Source organism: Coregonus clupeaformis, chromosome 35, assembly GCF_020615455.1.
Source record: "Coregonus clupeaformis isolate EN_2021a chromosome 35, ASM2061545v1, whole genome shotgun sequence".
Lineage (NCBI taxonomy): Eukaryota > Metazoa > Chordata > Actinopteri > Salmoniformes > Salmonidae > Coregonus > Coregonus clupeaformis.
Window position 1 is genome coordinate 15,077,321 of NC_059226.1, and position 25,564 is coordinate 15,102,884.

Genomic DNA, 25,564 nt, shown 5'->3' on the forward strand with positions numbered 1-25,564 from the left:
GGCAGAAATTCCCAGGCAGTTTTTTCAAACAGCTCTTACACTAAAAGGGCATTATCATCCTTTTCACAACTTTACAGTATTATTCCAACCTCATAGTGTGGAAATATAATTTAACACAAGAAAATCATGTTTTGACTGCAATGGGCCTTTAAGTCCCTTTTAAGTTCTCTGTTCAATGCCACTTCTCAGCATGTGGAAGTTGTGTGTACATCAACTCCAATATGACCTAATACTGGAAAACAGGATCAGAAAACGTGTCAGTTTATTCCAGATGGTACACCAGGAATTAGCCACTACCTCATGACCTAGTATTCCTTCTCTCAATCAAACTCACAGAAAGAGTGACACCTCCTGGTTTAGAGCAGTACTGCCACATAACAGATATAATGTAACATTGGGCCCATGAAAACTGTCAAATACATCTGTTTTCAGTTAAAATAATATACATTTGACATTAAAACACAAATAAAATGATACAAGATTAAATTAATAATAGGGCAATTTTTAAGATAAAAAATTAATACATACTGGGGGAAAATGAGTCTGACCCGTTTGTGCTACTAGGGGACAGAGAAGTAAGTTATGACAGGAAGTTCCAAATGCCTAGTCTTGGATAAGAAGACACGCACGACTGAAAACGTAAAGCCCTGAAACAGGAGACTGTTGACAAACATGAGCAGCACAGAGGGAGCAAGGCAGCTGACTGGTATTAATGGAGATTCAAGCGAGAGCATCGTGTCGACAGACAAAGACCTTTTACTGCACCTCAGTAGTCCACAGTGGCCTCCTCCTCCTCCCGTCTCCTTCATCTGCACTGACCTGAGATACCAGAGGACCTCTTGTCACCTGTCCAGTGTAGGAATCAGATCAGACACACTGCTTTGCTTTTACCTTCCCTGTGTTTTTCAGATCAGATGAAATGAAGGAAAGGGGACAAGGAGATAGGAAGCCACTTGAGACTATTGAGGCATGCTGGAGCATTCCCCCCCTGCCTCCGTCGATCTCGCTCTCTTTCATAAAGCTGCTATGTAACATCAACATTATCCCATGGTTCTAGTTACCCCAACATCACACAAAGATTGACATCCAGTCCCCAAATCCGAAGGGGGGCTATATCTAACCCCCTTTGCTAAATTAGCAGTGATTCCAGATGCAAATGTGAGAGCGTGAGTAAGACCTTACTGGTTGGGGCAGGAAAAACCCAGATTCTGAAATTCATATAGAGTGAAGCACAAAGTCAAATAATACTGACACTGAGTTATCAGAACCCAAGGTGAGACATACGCAAGTAAAACCACAAGTAACACATTGAACTGTTAAGCTTGCACATATTCACACCCTGTTTGCCATTTTGCTAATAGAAAAGGAAAATGTGCCACTTTGCGTGGCCTATATCCACATGGAATTAGACCATCTTCTGTATACCCAGTGTTCTCGATGCTTACGTCGATTCCATTCAACGCCCTCCCACTCCCAACCCAGCCACATTGCTTAAGCTTTTTAAGCAATTTTAAATATATGTAAAGAATATATACAAAACAAGCATATCATCACTGTACAAATGAATTTGAACCCAACCTGAGTCTTTCCATCATACAAGGGGAGCAGTCGAGCAAAAAGGGGAAGCGGCCATTTTCTTTTGTTCAGTTAGTAGAAATCAAGAGAGATCATGCCATACAGCAGAAGCACTGTCTGTCACCAGTAGGCTATACCAGTATTTGAGGAGTCTCTGTCATCATATCAGTTTCTTTTGTCCAATTCTGTTTCCCATATCCAGTTGATTTATTATTGAACCAGTAAGTCTAGTTTAGAAGCGTTAAGTCAGTAGGGGCTGTATTTCCTGGTTAGTTATTTTACAAGTGATAAGACAGAAAGAAGCGCATAGAAGACAAGCAACCTTCTTCACAGATTGATCAGTTGGGTAGTCAACTAGTTGAATGTGGTTCGATGCAACAAGGACTCCAGGTATTGTTGACGCGGCTCGAAGCAAATGACAGACATTAGTTGAAAACACACATTTCTTCTTCAATTTTCCCTTGCAGGTGTCTTTTAAACAACCCCCCCCCCCCACCCCTTCAAACTGCTGCCCCTAAAGTCTTTCTTTCTCCATTATTTTTCTTCTTCTTTTGTCGTTCTTACTATCCGTCAGGGAAAACGTGGATTCGAAAAAGGATGGCCCCAGTGTGAAGGCATTGTTCCTCCTTTCCCTCTCTCTGCCAGAGGTTTAGGAGGGATCAGATGTCTTCAGAGCATCCACCTTGGTCTCCAGGTCTGTGATCTGAGGAGAGGACAGAGAGTGAGGGGGCTTATATTACACACAAAATGTCAAGGCAGAATGATCATAACTCAGTAGCATCCTCTTGCTACGCGTCTTGATTAATCACAGCAAAATGTCTTACATAATTATTGAGAATGTCATAAAATATTTCCACATACAGTAGAAACTAAATATACAACACCTTATCCTGGAGGTTGTCTGCCTCTTCCTTATGAGTGGCCTCTGTCTCCTCTTGGGCTCTGCGCTGAGCCGTCTCCTTCTTCAGATACTCAATCTCCCTGAGACACACAGCGTGGTTAGGCTGAATCCTGCCCATCCATCCTCCTACAAATCCCAGAATCACCCATTCCTCTACATTCCACAAACCCCAGAAATCTTCCTCCTACAAACCCCATAATACTCCATTCCTCTTCCTCCTACAAACCCCAGAATCCTCCATTCCTCTTCCTCCCACAATCCCCAGAACCTCCCATTCCTCTTCCTCCTACAATCCCCAGAACCTCCCATTCCGCTCTTCCTCCAACTCCTGAATCCTCCATTCCTCTCTTCCTTCTACAAACCCCAGAACCCCCCATTCCTCTTCCTCCTACAAACCCCCATTCCTTTCATCCTCCGTGCTGAGGGATTAGTGCTTTTTTGAGGTCGGTTCGGTTTCGGTTTCGATTATACAAAACATTATTACGGTTTTCGATTTTGATCCAAAACCAAAAATAGTGAACATTCAATTGCCAAAACATTGAAAACATTCCATTGTCTCTGTCTGGTCCACATTGGGTAGACATCAATAGAAAAATAGGACATTACTATGAAATAATACAATATTTCAGTTGTGTTTATTATTTAGTTTTTATTTGATGACTTCATTATTTTTCATTCAGTCATCATCTCATCTCTGCTCAGGCAATAGCAGCCAGCCAGCCAGACAACCATCTAACGTTATCTCTGTGCTCCCCATACTGTACTGTCTGACAAACCTAGTAGCTGTAGCTGCCTAGTAGCTGGCTAAGTATGCTGCAGAGCTGTCTGACAATCATTTTACTAGTTCCCTTTCAGTCAGTCAACTTTGGTACAATATACTATGGGGAGTCGCACTCTCGTGACTTCAGTTGAAGGATCTACAATCCCGCTTGACAAGGCCAATGAAATCCGCGCCTCGCTGGAAGCCCTGCCTTCCATTGGTGATAGGTGTGAGGGAAACGAGGTACAACATACCTTCGGTTGAAGGATCTACAATCATGCCTGACGAGGCCAATGAACTTGTGGGCCATCGTCGTCTCTGGCGTTTTCTTAGCCATCTTACTCATTGCACCAGCAAATTGAAGAATAACTCATTGTTTGTGATTAGAAAACTTATGAGAACAAATACAACCTTCAGCACACAACATCCAGAGGATTAGCATGCTTTACCACTATGGGACAGTTTAGTTGGTGCAACGTAAGACAGTCTCATTTTCGAATTGTTTGTTTTAGTAGCGTGAATCATTCCAATTCATACTGAGCTGAATAATTGAAGGAATGAATCTGAGCCTCACCAATATCACCTGTGGAAGGCGGGGCTTCCAGCGAGACGCGGATTTCATTTGCATCGCCATAGTATGTTGTACCTCGTTTGCCACTTTCAGGGAATAGTAGTTATAGTCATAATGCTACGTTCGTCAAAGTAGGCAAGTCATCCTTTCAAGACTGCTTATTACCAAATACTACAACTATCAAATCAGGTAGCGCTACCTCACGAACTGTCTCTATCCACCTTGTCGTTGTGTTGTGTACATTCCTCTCTCGTGTGTGTCAGTCTCTGTCCGAGCCGGAAAGAACATGCGCAATTGATTATAGTCATTGTAGTTAATTACCACGTTTCTGCGGTGAACTAATTTGCTTAATGAAAACTACAACTCCCTTCAGCCCAGCATCTCACATAGTTCTTGACTTAATTTCTCTCATGAATTATTTGATTTCTCGCTAGAGAAACGGCACGTTGAGCTAAAAAAGTAATTGAACCGACGTAGGTTGTTAAATAACAAAAAAAAACGCAATTTCGGTTAATCGCTCAACACTACCTCATACAAACCCCAGAATCCTCTATTCCTCCTACAAACTCCAGAATCTTCCATTCCTCTTCCTCCTATAAACCCCATAACCCCCATTCCTCTTCCTCCTACAAACTCCAGAATCTTCCAATCCTCTTCCTCCTATAACCCCCATTCCTCTCCCTCCTACAAACCCCAGAATCCCCCTTATTTATCAGCCTTACTTCTGCTGGTATTCCTTGATGAGGCGCTTGGCCTTGCTGTACTTGCGCTCCAGGGTCTGGTACTGGGCCTGTGTCTCCTTCAGGTGTTCGTCCACCGCCTGACACAGACTCTGGGCCTCCATCCAGTAGCCCTCCAGCTTCTCCATGCGTTCCTTGTTCTCCCGAACGCTCTGTTCCAGCTGGGCACGCTCCATGCGCCAGCGCAGCTTGTCCTGCTCTGCATGCGCCAGCTAGATGAGGGGAGAAAGTGTAAAGTTTACTCCTGGACTGTGTGTTTATGTCCAGGGTTAAGGTGGGTCTGTGAAACCAGTCCGATGTTTGTTGGTTAATTGATTTTGGAGCAGGTCTACCTTTCTCTTCAGCTGTTGAATCTCAGCCTGGGTGACGGCATGCTTTATCTGAAGCTATAGAGGGAGAGAGAGAGGTAAAAAAATGGACACCATGGCTCATCTCATACACTCGCTCAACAAGAAGTTGAATTGAATATCCATTTTGAGATAAACATTTGCCTTTGGCATCAAGCCTCCCTGCTCACCTCTTTGAACTTGTGGGCCAGTTTCTCAGGGTCCATCTCCATGGGGGAGAGCATGTCCTCATTCTCCGCCAGGTCAAACACCTCTATGGCGTTGGGGAACATGGGGCTCATCTCCTCCTCCTCGTCCGTGGCATACTCACCTGTCTGGAGGACATTCAGAAGATTCACAATATATTCAGAGAGTGTATATAGACAAATTCCTGTCATGTTCCTGTCTTGTTGTGAACCACCAATGTCACACAGTAACCATCCCTGCCTATGTAACTACCATGTGAAGTAAATACATGGTTTCACCAAAGTGGAACCAACGTTTTTTGGGGGTCCTCGCAGGATAGGCCTACATTTCTATTTCTCAATGTTTTCCCTCTACCCTAAAATGGCCACTAGATGGTGAAGTTGAGCTTAGTGGAAAAAGCCATCCAGGAGTAGAACGCCAGTGGGCCAGAAATGACACCCTAGAATTGGGCAACCACCATTTTGTGTTTACCAGGGAAGCCTGTCAAAAGGCAAAGCTTGTCAGGGGACTCCGTGGATGCATTGATGTGAATCTTTGTGGACAAATAGTGTACATAAAAATTTGTCTATAATCAATTGTTCTGTTGATTGGTGCAATAAATCCCACTCTACTGTACTGTCTATATGGACCTGGTGAGGTCAATAACAAAACACACACACAAACCTCTGTTCGATAAAAGGAAATTCCCCCTTCCTTCACACACAACACACTGAACTCCAACACACTCACTCCTAACACCTCCCACCTCATGCACACACAACACACAGACAGACAGCCATTCCAAATCTTCCTTTAACAACAGCCACCTGGGACAAGCCCCAACAAAGCTCTCCTAACCTTGTCACACCAATGAGTAACTCTCTGAGGGAATGCCACACACACACACACATCCCCCCCACCATCAACCCTGGTCTGTCTGCCCGTCTGAACCCTCCCAGTTGGACCAAGCATCAAAGCCCTGAACGCGCCTGTCACAACAACACTGTCTGATGTGTCAACGCTTCAAACGTGCTGAAAATTCAAACACTGTTTGAATGTTGCATAGCCAACCAGAGTTGGGGAGAAACAAACAAAGCACAGAGACTAAGGGATGAGCTGGAGTCACATAGGACAATGCCATCAAACGATGCCTACCCATAAAAACAAGGCCAAATAACAAGAACTATTCATTTTTAAACGTATTACAAAGGACGTGTATGTTACTGGTAATGCATCTTTAGCAGGAAATTATATTGATTCAGGCTTAGATCTGTTGGGAGGGGGGCATGTTCTGATGGGGAGACACAGTGTGATGGAATACCAGACCTGGGTCATGGCATCTGGCCCACACTTGTCTGTCTTTCACACCCAAGCCCAGACATATATTGAACGTGATTGAATTTAACAAGGAGACGGATTCAATTATTCAAGCATTTCCTCTCCATGAAAGAGACTGAGGGGAGATAAAGAACTGAGAAAATTGCTGGGCAGGGTTTAATTCCACAACACTTTCCCGTACCGTCTCTGTCCTTATTCAGCCCCTTTCAAAGATCTGAGATGACTGGGCATCTGGTGCACCTATGTTCCGTCATATTGCTTACACCTATCCAGTCCTGTTAGATCAGTGAAGGGGAGGTGAACAGGGAGTGTTCTTTCTAGAATTATATAGTTGTATTATTCCATTGTGAAGGGAGCGTGATGGAACATCTGTTAGCGGTGGGGAGGAAGTGTCAAACGCTTCATTAGCACCATCTTATTTTGTCATATTATTGATTGATGGAATGAATGAAGATGTTTTGGATGGGCTGAACTAATATTTTTCATGGTGTGTGTGCGTTTGACCAGGGCCCTATGGTATCTGGCCAGAAGTAGTGCACTATAAAGGGAATTGGGTGCCATTTGGGACCCAGACATTGTGAGCCCCTCACCTCCTCGTCCTCCTCCATGTACTGGCTGTAGCGCTGCTCCATCATCTCTTTCTGCCAGCGCTCCTGCTCCAGGGTCTGCTGGATCAGCTGGGCCACCTCACTCTGCTCACCTGGCTTCTCTCGGCCAATCATGAACCTGCATGGGCAACAACAACCAATGGGGTGAGTGGAAAGGCAAGTCTGTCAAGGAGTAGCCAATGGGAAACGTAGGGTAGGATTTAGTGGGTAGTAAGGTAAACCTAGGGTAGGATAGTTTAGGTCTAGTGGTTGCAACTTCAGAAGATACACCGTAGATAGATATGCTATAATCACAGTCGGGCCATACTGTAGAATTCAAATAACTCATCAGTTACATTTGCCAAGAAAATAGCCCTCACAGTTTACAATCAAGTGCAAGCCAGGGCAGCAACTTTTGACGGGAAATTAAAATTACAGCTTGTGCCTGGAAGGAACATGACTCTCACTGTACATGGACGGATGAGTTGACATCACTAATGAGAATCAAGGAAAATGTGTAACCAGTAGAAAATGTGATAAGATTGCTCTGAGGGAGAAAGACAATTCAGGGAATAAGTGTGGCATGCTATCAGGATAGAAGGTTATGGCTGTGTCTTCAATTGGCACCCTATTCCCTATATAGTGCACAACTTTTGCCCAGAGCGCTATATAGGGAATAGGGTGCCATTTGAGACACACCTCTTTGTATGTATCACAGAGAATAACAATAAAATAAACAAATGTCAGTACTGGGGACCAGAAAGCATGAGAGGACATGCATGTTGTTTTTTAGAATGTGTGACTGAAGCATCTACAGAGCCATTTCAACTGTCTGACAGAGTTATCCTGTTGCAGATGGGACCCTTAAGACCGCGACACCAGTTCTGGCTGTCACATGTTGTCCAATGGAATGATCGAGCGGAAAGACCTCAACTGGACGGTTGCCTGGAGATAATTTTTTTCACACCCAAGCATGTGTGCAAAGCAGCCAGATGCACATTGACACGTAAGACAAAGAAAAACATGTGGCTGTAGATAATGCCACGTTTTACTAAAAGGGATTCTTTCAACAGAATATCATATTCCTTGATGTTAGTGCACTAGACAATATGATGAAAACAATCATTTCTAAATCTATTATAACGTCATATATTTTTGTACACCTAATATGGTTTACTGCAGAACAAAACGGCATTGCTCACTCCGTCTACATCATAAAAATCCCCTACGTGAGATTTGAACTAACAACCTTCTGGTCGCCAATCTGTCTCCCTGCCTGAGACTAGACTACCACACATGCTCGATGAGACCCCAGAGAGCGGTAACTACATAATTCAACACGGCCGCCGGCACCACTGTGGCATTCAGTGTGAGCGGGGGTTCCGTGATGATGATGTGAGTGTGTGAGGGTTAAGAACCCACTAGAGTGCCCCTTTCTTGCCTGAGGAGAAATAACTCAGTGGCGGTCAAAAGGGCGGAAGAAATGGTGACTAGGAATCTAACCACCATGTGGAAAAGCCAAGCTGTGCACGGAAAAAGATGTCAAGCAAATATGACACCTAACCTCTCCAGCATTTTCAAAACAAACCATGCCATCTATTTTCTGTGACTATGCTGAAGCATATTCGCCAAAGAGACGGCGCTTCTAATTTTGGACCAATCAAAATATCACCACCTGTCAGTGCACCCAGTCTGCAGCCTGTGAGGGTGATCGACGGATGTGCTAATCAGTGAATATTCACAAGCTCAGAGACACGCTCCATCCAGCCTTCAGGACATGAGGCAAAGTGGAAAACAACCAGGCCTTGTCTGGAACTGTCTGTACGTGTGAATGTGCAAGTATCCCCCTGCCACCATCTGTACAAACCCATCCGACCTTGGATGAGGTAAAACACCAGCATTCTCCACAGAGATTGTCTAAATCTATTTCTTAGGGGGGAGGGGGGGTGGGGGACTTAACAATAGGTGGCAAATTCACTTTGAACAAAGGTGCTTCCACAAGGGGAGACAAGAGTCCGATTTGGTAGGTGATTACATTTTTGTGGCATCCCTCCCTCCCTCTCTCCTTTGGTTACAGTCCATAGTGTTAGACAGCAACCTGAGCTTGGTCCGAAAATCAGGCTGGACCAGGCTGTTTTATAAATAGCGTCGCCACTCCTTCACTGACACCGGGCTCGCCGCTATCTCCCTGGGATCCAGGCTCATGTATTAATCAGCCTCTCCAATCTCTGGGTGGCTGTGATGTGAAAACAGGGAGAGACGTCTCGCCTAGCTACACTACAGTCAAACTGCCCCGACAATTAACACAAGGACCCCCACAGGCAGTTAATAATGCAGGAGAGAGGGATGAGAGCGGAGGGATGAGGGGATGAAGGGATTAGAGGTGGTGAATGGGAAGAGAGGGATTCCAATTGTGATCCGGTCTGAAGGGAGGTAGAGTTATGGTACTTGTGTTTGGTTCCTTACCACCAGTCTTCGTACAGTTCTGTATCTAGACCCCCTTCAATTCAATCCCATGCTTAGTTTCTCATAAAAAGATTTTGTCAGGGTACTGTTAAACCATATTTGACCAGAGTGCAGTGAACACACAATAGATATTGTACCAATAGCTTGATGTTGAAACTAAGTGTTTATTGACAGCTATTGAGTAAGGGTTCTTACTTGACAGTGCCGGTGGTGTTCCTGAGGACGGAGGCAGCAAAGGCCTGGGTCACGCCCACCAGACTGGTCCCGTCCACCTCCACGATCAGGTCATTCACCTGGATCCTGCAGGGGAGGGAGGAAGAGAGTGATAGTGAACAAGGGGCATAGAGGGAAAAACACTTTTGGGATACACTGCTGAAACACAGATTGTTCAGAACCTTTCATCTCGGTGTGCAGCTCCTCCATCAGTGACCGTCTTGACGAAGATGCCCAGTTTCTCCAGACCCATGTCCGCCCCGGCACCCATGCCGATGATGCTGATCCCCAGACCGTCCCCATCTGTGGAGAAGAGGGGATAGGATATGGGGAAATTGTATTTGATCAAATGCTACAATAACCTCATAAATATGAGAATGGCTTACCAAAAAAAGCTTCCAAAAGTACTAATTCGAGGTAACAAGGAGTTGGAGCACTAAACAAAAAAAGGCAGAGATTTATTTATTTTTGCTCACTTTAATCCATTGTACAGGATCCATTGTTGTGTCTCAATGGGCCATTAGGCTATAAATAGGAGCTAAGTGCAATGGCCAGGCCACTCTAAGGAAGACGTCTGCTTGACATCGAAACGTCAGTCACCCGTTCGCATTCTGTACAATGAATTAAAGTGCCAAAAATAAATCAAATCTCTGACTTTTTTTGTTGAGTGCTCCAACTCCTTTTTACCTCGAATTAGTCCTTTTGGAAGTTTTTCTTGGTAAGCTATTCTCATGTCACTGTTATTAAGTACCCCTCCTTTCCTTTGTTTGCTAAAGCGTGAAGGCCCACCTGAACTCTAACCTCATAAATATGTTACCTTCCAAATGTAAGGAAATAAATTGATTAAAATGGAGACCTTGGCTTAAAGATACAGTGCATTCTGAAAATATTCAGACCCCTTCCATTTTTCCACATTTTGTTACGTTACAGCCTTATTCTAAAATGGATTCAATTGTTTTTCCCCCCTCCTCAATCTACACACAATGCCGCATAATGAACATTTTCTTGCAAATTTATTAAAAATAAACAACTAAAATATCACATTTACATAAGTATTCAGACCCTTTTATTCAGTACTTTGTTGAAGCACCTTTGGCAGCGATTACAGCCTTGAGTCTTCTTGGGTATAACGCTACAAGCTTGGCACACCTGTATTTGGGGAGTTTCTCGCTAAAGCTACTACGCCACTTTGTATACGTAGGCATTATCCGTATTAGAACCCAATTAGCCACTGCTAATCTAGTGTAATATAAATCCAATAAGGAGAAATGGGCAACTCTGGATTCATTAGTGACCATTAAGGACTACCCAAGGGGTTAGCTCGTCATGTAAATACAGTGAGGGAAAAAAGTATTTGATCCCCTGCTGATTTTGTACGTTTGCCCACTGACAAAGACATGATCACTCTATAATTTTAATGGTAGGTTTATTTGAACAGTGAGAGACAAAATAACAACAAAACAATCCAGAAAAACGCATGTCAAAAATGTTATAAATTGATTTGCATTTTAATGAGGGAAATAAGTATTTGACCCCTCTGCAAAACATGACTTAGTACTTGGTTGCAAAACCCTTGTTGGCAATCACAGAGGTCAGACGTTTCTTGTAGCTGGCCACCAGGTTTGCACACATCTCAGGAGGGATTTTGTCCCACTCCTCTTTGCAGATTTTCTCCAAGTCATTAAGGTTTCGAGGCTGATGTTTGGCAACTCGAACCTTCAGCTCCCTCCACAGATTTTCTATGGGATTAAGGTCTGGAGACTGGCTAGGCCACTCCAGGACCTTAATGTACTTCTTCTTGAGCCACTCCTTTGTTGCCTTGGCCGTGTGTTTTGGGTCATTGTCATGCTGGAATACCCATCCACGACCCATTTTCAATGCCCTGGCTGAGGGAAGGAGGTTCTCACCCAAGAATTGACGGTACATGGCCCCGTCCATCGTCCCTTTGATGCGGTGAAGTTGTCCTGTCCCCTTAGCAGAAAAACACCCCCAAAGCATAATGTTTCCACCTCCATGTTTGACGTTGTGGATGGTGTTCTTGGGGTCATAGGCAGCATTCCTCCTCCTCCAAACACGGCGAGTTGAGTTGATGCCAAAGAGCTCAATTTTGGTCTCATCTGACCACAACACTTTCACCCAGTTCTCCTCTGAATCATTCAGATGTTCATTGGCAAACTTCAGACGACCCTGTATATGTGCTTTCTTGAGCAGGGGGACCTTGTGGGCACTGCAGGATTTCAGTCCTTCACGGAGTAGTGTGTTACCAATTGTTTTCTTTGTGACTATGGTCCCAGCTGCCTTGAGATCATTGACAAGATCCTCCCGTGTAGTTCTGGGCTGATTCCTCACCGTTTTCATGATCATTGCAACTCCACGAGGTGAGATCTTGCATGGGGCCCCAGGCCGAGGGAGATTGACAGTTCTTTTGTGTTTCTTCCATTTGCGAATAATCGCACCAACTGTTGTCACCTTCTCACCAAGCTGCTTGGCGATGGTCTTGTAGCCCATTACAGCCTTGTGTAGGTCTACAATCTTGTCCCTGACATCCTTGGAGAGCTCTTTGGTCTTGTCCATGGTGGAGAGTTTGGAATCTGATTGATTGATTGCTTCTGTGGACAGGTGTCTTTTTATACAGGTAACAAGCTGAGATTAGGAGCACTCCCTTTAAGAGTGTGCTCCTAATCTCAGCTCGTTACCTGTATAAAAGACACCTGGGAGCCAGAAACATTTCTGATTGAGAGGAGGTCAAATACTTATTTCCCTCATTAAAATGCAAATCAATTAATAACATTTTTGACATGCGTTTTTCTGGATTTTTTTGTTGTTATTCTGTTTCTCACTGTTCAAATAAACCTACCATTAAAATTATAGACTGCTCATTTCTTTGTCAGTGGGCAAACGTACAAAATCAGCAGGGGATCAAATACTTTTTTCCCCTCACTGTATATGTGGCTAGCAGATTTGTGAGGAAAAGGGTAAAGCTTACTTAAAGACTTCCACTAGCTAGTTGAAGCAATTTTGTGATTTAATGGGAACAACAGACTTCACTGAAAATGTTTAGCTACTAGTTGTAACTTTAATAGTTACAGTTAAATGTTTACAGTTAATTCTCTCTCTTTATGTTGTATTGGTTTATGCTATTGAACTCCAAAGCGACAGTCATGTGTGCATACATTTTACGTAAAGTTGGCCCCAGCGGGAATCGAATCCACGGCCCTTTGTGTTGCAAGCACCATGCTCTAGCGACTGAGCCATGCAGGGCTAACAATATACTGTGAGGTTCTGTAATGTTCTAGAAGATTCCACCAGGTTTTACCTTTCTCCAATTCCACAGGGAAGAGGTCCAGTCTCTCCACCCTCTTCTCCAGCTCGTACTCAGCCGACGCCGCCATGGGGTCCACGTCATCGTTACGCCGGTCGTAGTCCTCATTGGAGTACGTGGTGAACACCTGCCAAGAGAAGACAAAAGGTCATAGGTCAGTTCGACACTCACCAACACACAATATTTACACCACAACAGGTTTCCCATAGAGAAGACGTCCTCTAGAACTGTGGGGTGCGCCCCTGAGGGGTCGGTCCTTTTTAAAAGGAACTCAGTCCGGCTTTAAACTTACTCTTGAAAGTTGTAATAGTAGAATGCACAAGGTGCAATTTCGAAATTGGGTAGTGAATCATCAGTTCCTCTGGTCATGTCAGTCATTGCATACCTTAGAGAGCTATTTATAACTTGTCTGCTAACGTGTTGTAATTTATGTTTTTTAGCCCATAGATTTTGTTGTAATTTTTTGTCACTCAAATATCACATGAATACACATTAGACATGGCAAAATGTATAGAATTGCAAGAAAATTCTTTTTAAAACTGCAACATTTTCTTTGTACCTCTTGACACAATGTGTACAATTGCAGGAAATAAGCTTTAACCCTGCAAAATTCTCTCCACCAACAAGAGGGGTGTAAACAGTCATGAACAGTGTGTCATGAACAGTGCTTGTGCCCATAGAAATAGACGTGGCACGCGCGCAGGGTAGGCACGGGGATGTTCCCCAATGCTGGAAGGGGGCCCCCCACCCGAGTGAAAAGGTTTGGGAACCCCTGCTCTAGAAAATGATCTAAGGTCAGTTTAGCATTTTCACCACTAATGGTTAAGGATACGACTATGGGAAGAGTAAGCTGATCCTAGATCTGTGCCTACAGGCGTACAGACCTCTACCCGGAGCTAAAAGGAGAGCCAGGCAGGCAAGGCGCTAACAGGGCGGAAGGCGACGTCTCCAATAACCAGACAGACAGACAGACAGGGGTGGTGTTATATACGACCCGCTGATACATACACACACCCTCATTGCTTCTCGCTGAGCTAATGGCTTATCATCCAACCTATAAAGTCTATCTAGTTGAATGTGTGTGAGTGCGAGAGAGGGGAGAGAGAGAGCATGTGAGTGTGTTTAAGTCCTCTCTCATCCCTCTGCAGCGAGGAGATACTTCTGGGTGGTGTTGGTGTTGGAGTGCCCTGCTACACTGGCAGCTTGTGGGTGTAGAGAGCAGTGGAGAGGGTGCTCCAGTGAGCGGCTAGGCTAGGTGGGGTGTACTACTCAGGTTATTGTTTTTAGTGTTACTTAGGTCATTTATATTTAACAGGGGGATGTATTTTTCATAACCTCCCATCCTGCATTAGTGCATTAGAGAGGTGTCCGGGCAGGTCTGGAGAGGTAGGGGCATTTTTGGGGATGTGTTCCGTTTTCAGAGGGGTGAGGTTTAATATTTGAAATGGGGTCATTGCATGTGCACACACACACACACAAACACAATGGTCATGGAGTTTCACATGTATTATTCATATCATAAATTGGGAGGAATCCTTTATCCAGTTATTTGATCTGATCCAGGGTTGCCATGCCAACATTTTTAATATGCATTTGTTATTTCCATAGTAAAAACCCTCCACCAACGAATTACCAACAACAACAGCTCTAACAGAGTTATCCACAAGCGTGCTAAGAGGGTCAAATATAAATAAGGTGGATATCCTCTTGCTGAGGTTAAAGGATAAACAATCCTCAACCTTTAGGATTTTGTACTGCTAGAATTCTAACCCGAAATCCCATAGTGGCCTAGTCCAGTTCTATGTTATCTAGGCCCAGTGAGCATTTTTTTTATATATATACATATTTTCAACATCTTGTGCTCATAGGAGGGGAGTAAAGAAGGTAGATGTGAGAAATAATTAAAAGTAGGCAACAAGGGAATTGAGTTCATCAGCTGGTCATGGGAGAATTTAATGAGCCTTGTGGTATTTTACGGGAAATTGAGGTTTACTGTGTGAGAGGCAGAAGGAGAAGAGGCAAAAATAAGATGTGATAAACAAGGATTTGGAATTCAGCATTGGTTCAAGTCCTCAAATCTCCTCTTCAAGTTTCAGTCTTCCATAGAGTGACATGAACACTGTCTGCCTCATAAGCTCTTACTAAAAGAAGCCGAGACCTGACACTTCAATTTTCTAGTTTATTTGTCACATGCACAAGTACAGTGAAATGCTAAAATGCTTAACTTGCCCAATAAAGCAGGATTCAATGTCAAAATAGTACAACTACTTTTTGTTAATACAAGATGACAGAGACACCGAAATAAAGTGTAGGAGTGTGATGAGTCTTCTTGTCAAGTGAAAGATGTCACCTTATCAGCCGCTCTTATTCAGGGCTGCTAGTAGGTGTGCCACTTCCCTCTGCTCCAAAATGGCAGAAGCTTCATATTTACTACTGAGAAAGCCAGATCACTACCCCTAGAAAATACCAATACTTGTTAGCTTTCTTTTACACCAGAGACAGAGTACTTATCACAAAGCCACACTGAACCAAGACCAACCGTAATCACCATGATTTTAACTGATGAGGGCTTCATTTACATATCAATCATTTACATAACTCCTCCCGAATGGAATATAAGCCTACAAACTATGCCTCTGATTTTACAGCTCATTTCAGCTGGTGAAAACCCAGCACCGCCATCCAGATGTTTGAAATACAGAAACATTTCGTCCTGAGACAGCTCTGGATAAGTTACTTTACACTACTAGCATAAGAAAAGGAACAGCCATTTCAAAGCACATAAACCAGAGGTGTGTTATCGCATAATATCATACGATTGGGCCTATGTAGCAGCCAGCGAATATTTTTTTTTTCTACACCTATTAGATAACTACAACCAGACAGTCTATGGATGTGTCCCAAATAGCAACATTAAGGCAGCCCTCCGCCCCTCTGTGATTCAGAGGGGTTGGGTTAAATGCAGAAGACACATTTCGGTTGAATGCGTTCAGTTGTACAACTGACTAGGTATCGCACTTTCTCTTTCAGAAAGTATTCATACCGCTTGACTTATTCCACATTTTGTTGTGTTACAGCCTGAATTGAAAATTGCTTAAATTTATATTTTTTTCTCACCTATCTACACAAATTACCCCATAATGACAAAGGGAAAACATGTTTTTAGAAATGTTTGGTAATTTATTGAAAACGGAAATATCTCATTTACATAAGTATTCACACCCGAGTAAATGTTAGAATCACCTTTGGCAGTGATTACAGCTGTGAGTCTTTCTGGGTAAGTCTAAGAGATTTGCACACCTGGATTGTACAATATTTGCACATTATTCTTTTAAAAATTGTTCAAGCTCTGTCAAGTTGGTTGTTGATCATTGCTAGACAGCCATTTTCAAGTCCAGCCATAGATTTAAGTATATTTAAGTCAAAACTGTAACTACGCCGCCAAGGAAACTTCAACGTCGTCTTGGTAAGCAACTCCAGTGTATATTTGGCCTTGTCTTTTAGGTTATTGTCCTGCTGAAAGGTGAATTAGTCTCCCAGTGTCTGTTGGAAAGATTTTCCCTGTGCTTAGCTTTATGCGTTATTCCGTTTCATTTTATCCTAAAAAACAACCTAGTCCTTGCTGATTACAAGCATACCCATGATGCAGCCACCACCCTGCTTGAAAATATGAAGAGTGGTACTCAGTGATGTGTTGTGTTGGATTTGCCCCAAACATAACGCTTTGTATTCAGGACATAAAGTTCATTTCTTTGCCACATTTCCTGCAGTTTTACTTTAGTGCCTTGTTGCAAACAGGGTGCATGTTTTGGAATATTTGTATTCTGTACAGGCTTCCTTCTTTTCACTCTAACATTTAGCTTAGCATTGCAGAGTAACTACAATGTTTGTAACTGTTTTAAAGTCACCATTGGCCTCATGGTGAAATCACTGAGTGGTTTCCTTCCTCTCCAGCAACTGAGTTAGGAAGGACGCCTGTAGTATCTTTGTAGTGAATGGGTGTATCGATACACCATCCAAAGTGTAATTAATAACTTCACCATGCTCAAAAGGATATTCAATGTATTTTTTTTCTACCAATCTACCTAGAAGGTGCCCTTCTTTGCGAGGCATTGGAAAACCTCCCTGGTCTTTGTGGTTGAATCTGTGTTTGAAATTCACTGCTCGACTGAGGTACCTTACAGATAATTGTATGTGTGAGGAACAGAGACGAGGTAGTCATTCTAAAATCATGTTAAACACTATTATTGCACACAGAGTCCATGCAAGTTATGACTTGTTAAGCACATTTTTACTCCTGAATTTACAGTATTTAGGCTTGCCATATCAAACGGGTTGAATACTTAAAGCGAGAGGGAGATAGAATGATTGGTTCTGTGAGAGAAAATATAAATAAAACCATAAAAATCCTTAAATATCCAATAGGCCCCTTCTTTCACAACCTTGTTTTTGCCCCCTCCCCACTCCACACACATCCCATAATTCTCTCTCTCTGCTTAGGAGCATCAATATTTTATCAAATGCATTGTAACCTCGACTCTCTGCTTTTCAAGAATCTCTCGCTTGCGCTCTCTCTCAACAGCTTCCCTACTCTGTGTGAATACCATCACCATGGTCACGTGGTGCCCGTCACCATAGCAACCCGCAGCTTGGCAAATGTTACTTTGACACCAGTTTCTCTCTTTGTCTATCTCTCCCCAGGCTGCAGTCAGAGGGCAGTTTTTTTTCAGTCTCTGCATCTCTCTCTGTCTATGTTTTACACATATGCACACACACACACACACACACACACAAACACTTTTTAAAACGTGCACGGCACACACATTGAAAAAAACTGTTTTCAGTGTCTCCACTATCATGGCGTATTGCTCAAATAAATTGTGAAAATCTAATTATTTGACATTTGAAAACATAACCTACAATAACTTTGACAATATGGTCTAATTAGCGGAAGCTTCCATATCAGGCAAACAAAAAAGATACTGCCCTCCCTCACTCGATATGAACAAGCTGACCAGCTCAATGATATCTCTATACTAATCTCTCTATCTTCCTACAGAGAGTCAATTATAAATGTGCTGTCCTAAAACTATAATGGAAAAAAGCTAAGTAATGGCTTTATTAAGCTGCCCTTCTAGAGCTGTAATGGACCTTATGATTGTAACATGAGAATGAGGACAGACAGAGAGTGGTCTGTACTGTAGCTCAGTTAGTAGAGCATAACGCTTGCAACGCTAGTATAGTGGGTTCGATTCCCGGGACCACTCGTAGGTAAAATGTATGCACGCATGACTGTAAGTCGCTTTGGATAGAAGCGTCTGCTAAATGGCATATATTACTGAACAAAATATAAACGCAACATGTAAAGTGTTGGTCCCATGTTTCATGAGTTGAAATAAAAGATCCCAGACATTTTCGATACGCACAAAAAGCTTATTTCTCTCAAATTCTGTGCACAAATTTGTTTACTTCCCTGTTAGTGAGCATATCAAGAAGATGATTAAACAGCATGATCATTACACAGGTGCACCTTGTACTGGGGACAAATAAAGGCCACTAAAATGTGCAGTTTTGTCACACAACACAATGCCACAGATGTCTCAAGTTTTTAGGGGGTGTGCAATTGGCATGCCGACTGCAGGAATATCCACCAGAGCTGTTGTCAAATAACGTAATGTTAATTTCTCTACCATAAGCCACCTCCAACGTCATTTTAGAGAATTTGGCAGCACGTCCAACCGGCCTCACAACCGCAGACCACATGTAACCACGCTAGCCCAGGACCTCCACTTCCGGCTTCTTCACCTGCGAGATCATCTCAGACCAGCCACCCAGACAGCTGATGAAACTGAATAGTATTTCTGTCTGTAATAAAGCCCTTTTGTGGGGAAAAACTCATTCTGATTGGCTGGGCCTGGCTCCCCAGTGGGTGGGCCTGCCTCCCCAGTGGTGTGGGCCTATGCCCTCTGAGGCCCACCCATGGCTGCGCCCCTGCCCAGTCATGTGAAATCCATAGATTAGGGCCTAATGAATTTATTTCAATTGACTGATTTCCTTATATGAACTGTAAGTCAGTAAAATCGTTGAAATTGTTGCGTTTATATTTTTGTTCAGTATATTATGGATAGAGGCCTTAGCAATGGTATATTGGCCATATACCACAAACCCCTGAGGTGCCTTTTTGCTATTATAAACTGGTTAGTGGTTACCAGCATAAATACAACATGAGAATGAGGACGGATTGAGAGAGCAGATTCCAGATGAGCTCAGAGATCCAGGTATGACCAGTGGAAAATGAACACAGCTTCCCAGCATGATTTCACAGCCATAAAACACCAGCAAAGCTGAGAGTGAAGTTATTGTAGTGACTCAGGGTGGCTAAGATAGTTACAGTAGCCAACAATTCTCAGATAATGTATCCACGTAGATGTGCAGTTAGCCTGTGTACCTGACTAGCTCTGCATTCACCAATGCTATATTGTAGCCTTGCCAAAGACACACAATGACACGTAGCAAAACCAGGCTAGCACACAGGCTATTGTATAGCACACAAATGTAAATAAATAATTTTGATAGTACGGTCCAGTATGAGACCAAGTCAAAATGTTGGGCCCTGGTCTGGCCTGATGTGACCAGCTTGGAAAGTCCTCAGACACATGGGCCGTGTCCGAATACCCGTACTTGCGTTCTAAATAGTAGGCATTTTGGGTATGCAAAAATAAAACGTTTTATAGTGTGACATTTCGAAAATGTTGTATGCTTTAAATGACAATCAATGTAATTGTGCATTAGATTACACATTCTCAGTAGGAGGAGCCTATTATGTTGATATGTGTTGCTTACTGCATTCTTTCTTACTAAACAGTGTGTTCTAAATAGTATGTAGTAGGAGTAGCACACTGTATGTATCTTTAGTAAGTAGTAGGGAAGAGAGATTTCTTACACTGCCATGGACTAACCCAATTCACAGAGAGAGAGAGACAGAGAGAGAGAAAATGAGGGAGGAAAGAAGGAGAGGAGTAGGATAAAACAGATGTTCTGGTTGTGTTCAGCTTGTGGGAGCTGTTCTTAACCACTTATACAGGATCAGCTATCATTCCATCAATCTCCCTATTGGTTGAGATGAAGAATGAGGGTAAATCTGAACCTAGAACTGTGGTTAAGGGCAACCCCTACCTTCAGCGGGTCACTTAGGGGAGAGCGAGGTGGGTAGAAAGTGTTTGCGTCCCAAACGGTCCTTTGGGCCCAGATCAAAACTATAGGGAATAGGGTGCAATTTGGGACGCAAACAGAGACAGTGAGGAATGTGGCTGGGCTGACCACTGTATTTACCCATCTCCCTGTTCCTGCCTTTCAGCCATTCCACAGGATTTAGCTGGCATGTGGCTGGCACTACGCTTGCAGCAGCATAGCATGTTGCTAATGCTAACAGCATAGCATGTTGCTAATGCTAACAGAATAGTAATTACAACCATAGCATAGCCTGTACCTTCTCTCTCTGCTCTGCCCAGCTGTGTGTGTACTGCAGTGGGGTGGAGGGGGTGTGGTGGCTGGCTGGCGTGGTAGTGGTGCAGGGAGGCAGAGACATGAGGCAACATTTAAAGGCAAACACAACAGACGAATGTACGTAAAAGCTCTGGCACAGTCAGCAGTTTCGACTTCAGTGAGGCGGGGAAGCCTGTATTTCACTAGCTGTTTTTCCTTTTAAAAAATGAAGCATATGGTTTCATGTGCCTTAAGAGCGGGCCGATGTTTGACACCGCTGGCCTGGTTACCATGGAGACTACACACACACACACACAGAGCATAGATCTCAGCCAGGCCCGTGGACACAGGGAATGTGACTAGAGTATTTTCAGCATCCCTTATGGAGGAACACCATATAAATGCAATCAGTTTGGGCAATAGGGCTCATGCATGTGATTAAAGCACGAGGCAACCCGCAGCGATTGTGATACTCACCAGAATGACTGAGAGAAAGAGAAACACAGTAGAGGGGGAGAGATGGTATAGAGAGAGGGGAATGTGGAGAGAAAAGAGAAGTCCACCACTACTCCACAAGAACTGCCACAGAGCTCCACACCCCCCTTTTCCAAGACTAGGTCAATTTCCCATCTCCTCAAGAGGTCTGTTTTTTTGGAACAGTCTCCCGGAACACCTCAAGCACTGCAACAGCTTCAACAAAACATATCTGGTCATTGCAATAACTTCTCTGCCTTTCAGCCTTTCATTTTAATTTTCATTATTTCATTGTACTTGAATTATTATTTTTTCTTTACCCCTTCTATATGTACATCTCCAATCCTTTGTTTATCTCTCTTAAAATTCAGACTGTTTTTTTTGTATGGTTTTGTTTTATAAACTTTGAAAGGGGAGGTGCCTACAAGCATCTCCGAGTTTCTTACCTCTCCTGCGTGCGCACACACACACACACACAGAGAGTGTGTGTGTGTATGTGTGTGCGGAGCAGAATGAAGCAGAGTGTATCATCACACACACAGCAGGCCTCAACAGTGTGTCACATTAGGGGACGTCCTCAACCTCTGCTCTGTACTGTCCCCTCAGTGAGAGGCAGGTCACTGTGACAATACTGTCCACACACACAGAATGCAGCAGGGAGGGAAGGGGACGTCACAGACACCATTATCCTATCAGGAACATGAATATGTCCACATGTATAGTATCTTAATTACACTACAGTAGGGGTGTCAAACTCATTCCATGGAGGATCCAGTGTCTGCTGGTTTTAGGCTTTTCCTTTCAATTAAGACCTAGACAACCAGGTGAGGGGAGTTCCTGACTAATTAGTGACCTTAATTCATCAATCAAGTAGAAGGGAGGAGTGAAAACCTGCAGACACTCGGCCCTCCGTGGAATGAGTTTGACACACTACAGCAGGGTTCTTCAATTCCGGTCCTGGAGGGCCGAAACACTTCTGTTTTTTATTTCTACCTGGTAGTTAATTGCACTCACCTGGTGTCCCAGGTCTGAATTAGCCCCTGATTAGAAGGAGAGGATGAAAAACAGAGGTGTTTCGGCCCTCCAGGACCGGAATTGAAGAACCCTGCACTACAGTATCTGGCTTAAAGGTAGACTCAGCAATATGACATCATCATACACAACGGGGAGACTTCCTGCGTACAGACAACACTGTTAAAATCTGCCAAAATCTTCCAATTTGCAGCCTCCCTTACCGAGTGTACATTTATTTAGAGTATCTAACTGGTTGCTAAACTAAATCAAATAGTTCCTTTTGGAAACAGTTGAAAACAATTAATAAATCAGATTTGACAAAATACGTTGCTCAAGGGAAAACAGCAGGTGTACGCCTTTAATTCAATGCCCGAATCACACATTATAACACCAACTTTGTCCCAGCCGCTATTTTACATTGCTGCCTTAGGCCTAAAAGAATGTTAGCATAGTGTGCAAACGGCTACCACAGCAGGGGCAGGAGGATGCAGAGGAGGAGGAGGGTGTTTGCCTAGCTAAATAATCCACATGCTGGTTTTAACAGTGGAGGGGAGGGGGTCCACGCTGCTGGGGTTTAGAGAGGGAGGGAGGAAGGCGGGGGGAGAGAGAGAGGGCGGGTGAGGAGAGAGACTATTTTGATGAAGATGTTTTCCTGTCTAGATGTGCAGGTTTAGAGAAAGAGGGGAGAAGGTTTAGAGAAAGAGGGGAGATAGAGAGAGAGAGAGAGAGGGTTGATTTCCGCGTAGACTTGATGTGACGATGATTTGGGGATGTTGACATCTCCATCTCCTCAGACAGACAGTGGGCAGGCGCGCACACACACACACACACACACCCCATTAGCCTCAATCTGTCTGTATGTCTCTAGGGGGTTCATGTGTCACTACCCCTGACAGCTAAGGCTGATGGGTTAAAAAAATAAAAATATGTCGCTAAGGAGTTGCTATGGCGTCACTATGGCGTCTGTCACAACGTGGCGCAAGCGCTGTATCATAGGGCTATATTCAGCAGAATACGCTCAAGACTGACTCTGGAACAGTTTCAGACACTATTTGGGAGAGACGGGAAGCACAACATGACGACAGGAAGCGGTAGATACAGATCGGGCTTGTGTTCCACCTCCCTTGTGATAGGTCTGTGTGTGCGTGCGTGTCGGTGTGTGTGTTTCCACTGTCAGACTTGGGGGATTATGGTGTCTTCTCTTCGTGTGTGTGTGTGTGTGTGTGTGTGTGTCTGTGTGTGTGTGTGAGAGACTGTGTCTTTGCATGCTTCCAAACGTTTTAAAGCTGTATCTTCAATAGAGCTTTTGGGTGTTTTCCTGAACTATAAGCCACAAATAAAGGAAAAGCATACAGCCAGTGCCCAGTCTTATGACTCAACCCAAAGAAATCCACCGCAACCCACCATTTAGGAAACACTGGTCTAAAGCATTGTGCATTCTCAAAAGATGGCTTCAAAAACTATTAGATTAGATAAACATACTGTATACAGAGATCTCCTGTAACTAAAAACACAATTCTAAACACTGTAGGATACTTTATAGCCTACAGTCTGATCTATGTACATTATCTACAGTAAACATAGCAACTAGCTATATAGCTAGCCATCAATGAGATAGCCATGCTAGCTACAGTAATGTGCCATCCTTGGCTATCAATATCATTGACACTAGCACAGACAATTCATTAGCTCCATTACCATCAGATCACAATGTAAAGTATTAGATTAGCAGTAAGAAATCTAGTCTTAGTAGAACACTGCAGGCACTACAGCTGTTTCCTGTGTAAGAGTGGGGATATATGTCAGACGATATGTATGTCATAGTATGTTAAAGCCTGGCAGGATAGCAGCTAGGAGCTATTAAATCATGTGTTATAAATAGTAGACCAAATCATTTATTAGATCCATTTCCATCATACAGCATCTCAAACTGTTAGATTAACAGGAAGAGTATGAAATACTATATAATAAAATCAGATCTATTATATTACATTATAAATATATAATAGCAGTAGGTTTTGTTAATGACAGACAGAGCTCTGATGTCCTGATAGGATGGAATATCCCACATTCCCTTTCTCCCCGCTCAGCACCGCTCTGTCCACTTCCCCAGCCCCAGGATAACTTATGAAGGGAAGAAGGGAGGGATAGACGCTCCTCGTTCTGTGAATGGAGGAGGGAGGAGAGGAGGGGAGCAGACTAGCTGCAGGGCTTCTGGCTGTCATTGTCATCAACACATGGTGCTAGCCAGGGCAGGGTACCAGGGTTGAGGCCAGATCTGGTTTGAGACGAAATCAGACAAGGGGCAAGATTCGAACCAAACAAACAATGTGGCTCGGGTCTGGCACAAACATTATTTGCATTCATATAAATAACGTGTTGTTATTTACTGTATTTGATATTGGCTGACTTGAATATCGATTCATACCAGACAAATACATGACACATTGTAGCTAAACCCCACTAGAGTCTGAGCCCATCGGGCCGAAGCGATTTCAATTTCCTGTTCAATTAACCTTCTTTGGTTTTACATTACACAAAGGTCATTTGTCGCAGAGTGCTTAGCCCCCCAAAAATGTGTCGCCCCAAGCCTGCAGGCCACAAACGACAACAGATCTACCAATGTCCAAAACCCCATTTAGGGTTAAAAGATCAAAGCTTAAATACATTTTATTGATCCCATGAAGTATGGCTTCTTTTAGTGGTCACCAATCAATAAACCAATCACATTTCATTAGGGTGTACACCCAAGCTGTAGCCAACTCAGTGGCCTTGTGTTCTGAGTGTACGCCCTGAGATTGGAAGGTTGGGAGTTCGATCCCCTGCCGAGCCATACCAAAGATTGTTAAAACAGGACCCGATGCGTCTCTGCTTTGCACTAAGCATTAAGGAGATAGATTGGGGGTAAGGCTAGTGTCCTGTCCAGGGGGTGAACTTGTACGCCTCGTGCTACAGAAACAGGCTCCTGCTGCTATGAGGCATTCCGGCTCGCACAAGCATTCCTTTGCACTGTCAGCACATTGCACTGCTCTCTCATCTCTGCAGGGAGAGACACAGGAGATTGACAAGTGAATCCTCTGTGTTCTGTCTGTTTGACCCTTCTGGAGCACACAGATACACAGACACAACAACTAGAAATGATTGAACCTATACAAACATGCTGAGGGAGGGAGAAAAGGAGTGTGAGGAAAGACGGGTGGGGGGTGCTGAGGGAGGGAGAGAGAGGAGGAGAGCAATAGAGGGCGTGACACTCTCCTCCCTGCTAATCAACAATGGAGAGAGAGAGAGAGAGAGAGACAGAGAGAGAGAGAGAGAGAGACAGAGAGAGAGAGAGACAGAGAGAGAGAGAGACAGAGACAGAGAGAGAGAGAGACAGAGACAGAGAGAGAGAGAGAGAGAGAGACAGAGACAGAGAGAGAGAGAGAGAGAGAGAGAGAGAGAGAGAGAGAGAGAGAGAGAGAGATGGCAAGAGGTATGCAGCATTCCCTCTGTTCTAATAACCCACTACTTCTCCCCAGAAGGAGTGAGGGAGGTAGAAAATGAAGAAGGATAGAGTACTCTCCATCTCCGCTAAAAGCCCTGTACATAATGAGAAACGCAGAGTGA

At 43.7% G+C, this 25,564-nt stretch overlaps 1 protein-coding gene across 1 annotated transcript in view; it reads right to left on the reverse strand.

Moving 5' to 3' along the window:
* Positions 1–245: 245 nt before the first annotated feature.
* Positions 246–25,564, reverse strand: part of LOC121550481 (neurabin-2) — a 73,665-nt gene continuing 48,346 nt past the window's right edge. The window contains exons 3-11 of the mRNA XM_041862749.2: positions 12,980–13,112; positions 9,846–9,966; positions 9,646–9,750; positions 6,988–7,123; positions 5,065–5,208; positions 4,880–4,933; positions 4,530–4,759; positions 2,460–2,556; positions 246–2,278 (exon numbers count right to left, since the gene is read on the reverse strand). Coding sequence (XP_041718683.2) covers positions 2,225–2,278; positions 2,460–2,556; positions 4,530–4,759; positions 4,880–4,933; positions 5,065–5,208; positions 6,988–7,123; positions 9,646–9,750; positions 9,846–9,966; positions 12,980–13,112 — 1,074 coding nt within the window. The 3' untranslated portion in view covers positions 246–2,224. The remainder of the gene's footprint in view (positions 2,279–2,459; positions 2,557–4,529; positions 4,760–4,879; positions 4,934–5,064; positions 5,209–6,987; positions 7,124–9,645; positions 9,751–9,845; positions 9,967–12,979; positions 13,113–25,564) is intronic.